This window comes from Elephantulus edwardii, unplaced genomic scaffold (assembly GCF_000299155.1).
Source record: "Elephantulus edwardii isolate Elephantulus edwardi_28Jun2011 unplaced genomic scaffold, EleEdw1.0 scaffold00071, whole genome shotgun sequence".
In the NCBI taxonomy this organism is placed as follows: Eukaryota; Metazoa; Chordata; class Mammalia; order Macroscelidea; family Macroscelididae; genus Elephantulus; species Elephantulus edwardii.
The window spans coordinates 5578101-5584005 of NW_006399821.1; the positions used below are offsets into that span (position 1 = coordinate 5578101).

Here is a 5905-nt window from a genome sequence, read left to right on the forward strand (position 1 = left end):
TTGTTGTTATATGTCCTCAATTCGGAACCGACTCATAAACAACCTCCCTGAAGATTTACAGACACAGTTTAATCTCTCAGAAGGAAATTGCTCATCTTTCTCTCTCAGAGGGACTGGAGTATTCAAATTGCATGACTTTGGAATTGCAGGGCAATTTCTAACCACTAGGTCACCAAAGCTCCCATCTTTCTATTATAGATACCCAAATTCTACCCATGAAAGAAAATATATCAGCATCAAGCCCTTCCATGTTAGAACAGAATCTGAGTCACTACTATTTGTTTGTTTATTTATGTATTTATTGTTGAATGCATTTAAATGTAAAAAACCACTGACATGGTCCCACTGAAAAAGGGAACCACATAGCCCTATTCAGTAGACAAACCTGATTTTATAAAAACTTGTTTCTGAGAAATATTTTTATTTATACTTCTTGTTACCATTAAAAGCTCAGGTAATACGGCTCTAGGTCTGACTCTGCATTTCAACAATTTCTAAGGAGAAGCAAATCGGCCAAAAAAGAGGATGCATTTGGAGGCATTGTGTTTGATAAAGAAAAGGAATGGATGGTTGGCATTGAAATGCCTGAAATACATCACAGTAGAGTCTTGTGAAATAGACGTTCTTGTGGCAGCTGCAGCCTCTGTACCTCCTTCATTTACTTCCACAAAGGATTGATGAACAACATCTGATATAAAAAGATCTGTGGCTCCTGATATGCCAGACAGATCTGCCTTACTAGGATTAAATATATCCTGCACATCCAGGCGGGCCAGGTGGGAGTTGAGATTATACCTCTCTTCAAGCTTGAACCTAGGCAAGCTGACTTTGATTTGAATTGGCTTCAAATTATCAGAATTGGTCCATTCATCCAGTTTATCCAAAGTCAACTGTTCCTCAATCTGGAATGAGAATTTAAATTAAAAAAAAAGAGTAAATTAACCCAATCTCATTTAAAATAATTGTTGATGTTGATTGCCTTATATTGACCCTATATATAAAAGGCTTGACATCTCTCTATAACTATTGACATTTATGTTTAGGAAGAAGATGCTACTATTGCTACCAAAATGTAACAAGCAAAGTACAAAACTATCATTGGTACTAGTATTTAAATAAATGGACAAACAATTTTGTCTAGTTTGTTTCCTTCATGTTTATGTAAAATCGGATATTTTGGGAAGGACTTGGTTCCTTTTGGAAATTGATAGCAACTGTTGATAATAATAACATCAAGTTCCAGGCCATCAAGGCCCAATGATAAGGACTTTGAACTAAGAAGGCCTTTTATTCATAACCATCCATACTTCTTTCATCATCCATTTGCCATCCATTCATCCACTCAGAATTTACCAAGTCCTAATCAGACATGGATCACTGTGATAGGCCAACATGATGCTGTCAGAGTGCTAATTGGTGGAGTGATACAAGGATATATTGACATATCATCTTCTCTTCATTTTTAGCTCCATTGTGGCTGGTGAAACTCGGTGCAGCTAAGGAAATCAGTGTTAATAGATTTAGTCCTGATAGCCTAGTTGGTAAGAGTTATACCAGCAATGCAAAGGCAGTTAGTTCCAATCCACAAACTGCTCCAGGAGAAAAGAAGCAATATACTTCTATAGGATTTACTGTTAACTAAGAGTCAATTCCCAGTTGATGACAATGAGAGTGAGAAACTGAGATGAAATATGAAAAGTCAGGCATTATGCTAGGGCGACATCTTCATGTGAAATAGAATGAAAATACTCTCCTTTTAGTATTGTTGGAGCATTACATAGTTTAATCTCTATAAAGTACTTGGCATTCAGAAAGTGCTACATAAGAGAAAGACCCTTAGGGAGATGAACGGACACATTTGCTTAAACAATGAGTTCAAAAGCAGCAATGATTGTAAGAATGTCACCGGAACGATTAGTGTTTCATTGTGTTGTTCACAGTGTTCCTATGAGTCACAGTCAGTTGAATGTCACCTAACAACAATAAAATTATTCATTATACTTTTATTATTACTATCAAACTTTAATGACATCATTGTTTCACTCATTCTATTCATGTTAAACTTTTTATGAGAGAAAGGGGTTTTTTTTAAAGTCATGAATGATAGAAATAGAAAATCTCATTAAAATAAACAATCTATCAAATTTCATACATACAACATAAGTCTAAATAAATAATATTAGACCCTATTCATAACAGAAAGCTTGACTTGGATAAAAATGCACACATTTTGAACCAATTAACTGTATTCGTAATAATAAGTAATAAAATTAACCTTTTTTAAAAATCACACAAATAGTATATAGTAGGAACCTCGTAGAAAAACTCGGCCTAGTTCTAGCCCTAAGAAGAGACAAAACAAACAAAAAGGACCCACAAAAACAGTACTTCTCACTTGCCAAAAAACAAACAACTCACTAGCCATTGAGTCAGAACAACCTAATAGCGGAGTTTTTAGAAGCTTCAAGTCCCCTAGGTAGAGGTCCTCCATCTTTCTTCCTCAGAGAAACTGGTAGATGTCAGAAATCTAAATTACATGCACTGGAAAGCATATGGAATGCTTATATTAGAAAGTAGGACTAATGTTCCCAGTACCACTACTCCTCTTCTATCATGAAAGTTTTGCAAATATAATTCATGATCTATATGTAGCATTATTGTTTTTGTTGAGTACAGTAGAGTCAGAATCGACCCATAGTTGGCCCTCCAACAGGTTAATTAACTTTCCAGTGTGGCAGATGACTCTACAGCAAGTTATTTAAACCTCCAGTGGGTTTTCAGAGGCAGTTAATTGCCTGGGAGTAGAAGACACAACCCTGCTTGCTGAAACTGAGGAGAACCAGAAATGTTTGCTGCAGAGGGTCAAGGACTGCAGCCTTCAATATGGATTAAAGATTATCATCAAGAAAACAAAGATTCTTACCACTGGGATAATTAGCAGCATCATAATAGATGGTGAAGAGATTGAGATTGTTAACAGTTTCAGGTTGTTTGGCTCTATAATCAACACTTTTGGTGTACCAGCAGCTAGGAAAGGAAAAGACTTTGTATTGAAGCAGCTTTTAATTGAAAAGTCTGCTGTCAAAGAACTCTCCAAAGTACTCAAGAGAAATGATGCCAGTTTGGAGACCAAGGTGCACCTGATACAGGTGGTCATGGCCTTTGCAATTACTTGCTATGTATCAAAGAGCTGGATAATGACTAGGAATGATAGAAGAAAAATTGAAGATTTTTAGCGTTGGTGCTGCAGAAGAATATTAAATATACCATGGACTTCTAGGGGAACAAACATGTTCAACCTGTAAAGGTTGAACCCAGGCTACTCCTTGGAAGCAAGGATTCTGAAGCTTTGTCTGTCATAATTTAGGTATGTTGCAAGACAGGCTCAGTCCTTGGACAGGGACATCATGCTCTGGAGGGTGGAAGGACAGTGCAGGAGAGGAAGATCTTCAGTGAGATGGATTAATTCAGTGACTGCGGTAATGTGGGTATGTGTGCCAGAGAAATAAGACTGTCACAGGATAGGGCAGGGTTAGAGCTATTGTACATAGATAGGGTCACAATGAGTTGCAGGTGACTTGATGGCACCACAAGAACAAGATATGTAGCATGCTAATAATGATTATAATTTCTTTGTATTTGAAGCAGCTATACATTATAATGTTTTCAGTTTCATTTTCTGTCTTTTTTTCTCCTTCAAGGAAGCAATCCTCTGTGCTGCGTTTACCTGTAAAGTTGATCCCAGAGCAGAACTTACATAATTTTCTGGAAACAATACTAAATTTAATGCTGTTCTTTAGATGTCTGCCATCACTCTGATTTGTACACCTTTCCTTAATCTTTTAACCTAGGATATTGAGGTAGTAAATGTAGGTGGAATAATTTCAAGGGACTCAGAATGAACTGGGAAGGAAAGTCAGTGTCAGTAAATGGTGACAGAACATTTCCCAACTGACATACAAGGGAGGCATCGGGCAATCTCAGCATTACCTTCTTCAGACCTGTGGAGTCATCTTCAATGTCATGTGGCAGCAGGATGACCATGCTGAGGTCGTTGTCTTTATAAGGCAGTACTAACACATAGCACTTTACTTCATCGATATAGCCGTATGGATATGTCTTCTTCTGACACATCATCTTCACCATTTTTTTATCTTTCTGAGCAGGTCAAAGAGACATATCAGTCAAGTTAACTGTATTCTTTTATAGTAAGAAGTTTTTTTTTAAATTTTATACTAGCTTATTTATAAAATTAGAATACATCATTTTTGAGAACAGATTATTTCCATTACCCTCACACCCCTCCCCCCTCAAATTACTTTTTAACGTTCCATTTGCTTACTTTATTCAAATGGAATTGGTCTTCCTCTGCTTCGTTTTTGTTAAATATGTTCTTCCACTTCCCCATGAAATAGATGGCATTCACCAGCACAAGTTTAGATGAGTTGTTAACTACACCAGGAGGTAATAGGTCTGGAATTTTCCCTGAAAAGACAAAGAAATATTTTTTAAATAATCTTCCTATCATAAACTCAATTTGAACCAATGTTACACTAGTGTTCAAATGTAGTTCAAATATATAGCTTTCTCCTTCATTCTCCTTTAACAAGCAATTCCATTAGAAAACTCAACCAAGGTTCAAATTGGTTATGGTTTATATTGGTTACAGAAGTGAAACATTGTTGTTGCTCTTGCTATGTGCCATAGAGAACTATGACTCATAGTGACCCTCTGCACACACACGGGAACCCTGCCCTATTTTGAGCCAGACTCACTGATTCTGACACATCTAATGGCATCATGTCAATTCGTTTTACCCAGGGTATTCCTTTCTTGCTTTGTCTCTCCATGTTTCCAAGCATGATGTCCTTTTCCAAGACTAAACCCTCCTGGCCACATGCCCCAAGTATGTGAGAAGGAGCTTCAAAATCCTCCTAGCCTTCAAGCAGAAACTTAGTTTCATTCTCTCCAAGACAGACTTAATTGTTCTCCTTGCAGTCCATGGTATGATCAATACTCTTCTCCAGCACTAAGTGAAGGTTTAAAGGAACTTAGTTGTTATGTAAACCGGAAGATGAACACATCTAACCATATAGAATGTCAACACTTCCTAAGTGTGTGCTAAAAGGCTATTTTTTTCCATTTATAGATTAATTTTTTAAAATTATTTTTAATGAAAGTTTACAGAGACTTTGGATTTCCATTCCTTCATTGTTTACTTTTTTCCCTGCCCATTCCTTGCCCTAATTTGCTCTTCTCTTAGAAGTGTAAAAGAAAAATTCTTGCATTGTTATAAAACCCCTATCCCCAAGTCCACTCCACTATCCTTCCTTCATTCTCAACTCCTGTCATAACAATAATACCTAATCATATATCCCTTTTAAACAGTTGTCTCCTTCATCTGTTTCAATGTAGTATACATTATTTATCTACTTTTTCTCATTCTCCTCCCAAACTCTATGTAAGTTATCTTTTATAACAGTGGCATTATGCAGTATTTGTCCTTTTGTAACTGAGATATTTCACCAAGCATAATGTCCTCCACGATCACCCATTTTGTATTATATTTCATGAGTTCCCTGTTTTTCAATGCAGCATAGTATTCCATTATGGGAGTATATCACAGCTTCTTAATTCATTCTTTCATTGATGGGCATTTGAGTTGTTTCCAACTCTTTGCTATTGTGAACAAAGCCACAATAAACATAGATGTACGTATTTCTGCTTGGGTGGCAGTTATACTTTCTTTAGGGTATATTCCCAGTAGTGGAATTGCTGGGTCAAATGGTAATTCTATTTGCAATTTTCTGAGAAAGCTCCAAAAAGCCTTCTATAGTACCCAGTTGTTGTTGTGTTGTTATGTGCCGTCGAGTCGTTTCCAACTCATAGCGACCCTATGCACAAC

At 36.7% G+C, this 5905-nt stretch overlaps 1 protein-coding gene across 1 annotated transcript; it reads right to left on the reverse strand.

Annotated features, from left to right (window-relative positions):
* Window positions 1-494: 494 nt before the first annotated feature.
* Window positions 495-4850, reverse strand: LOC102869056 (leukocyte elastase inhibitor-like). Its single transcript, XM_006888750.1, has 4 exons — window positions 4772-4850; window positions 4343-4485; window positions 3991-4158; window positions 495-902 (listed from the first exon to the last, which is right to left on the reverse strand). Exons 1-4 carry the CDS (start codon window positions 4848-4850, stop codon window positions 495-497), a joined length of 798 nt encoding a protein of 265 aa, XP_006888812.1.
* Between the last annotated feature and the right edge of the window lie 1055 nt (window positions 4851-5905).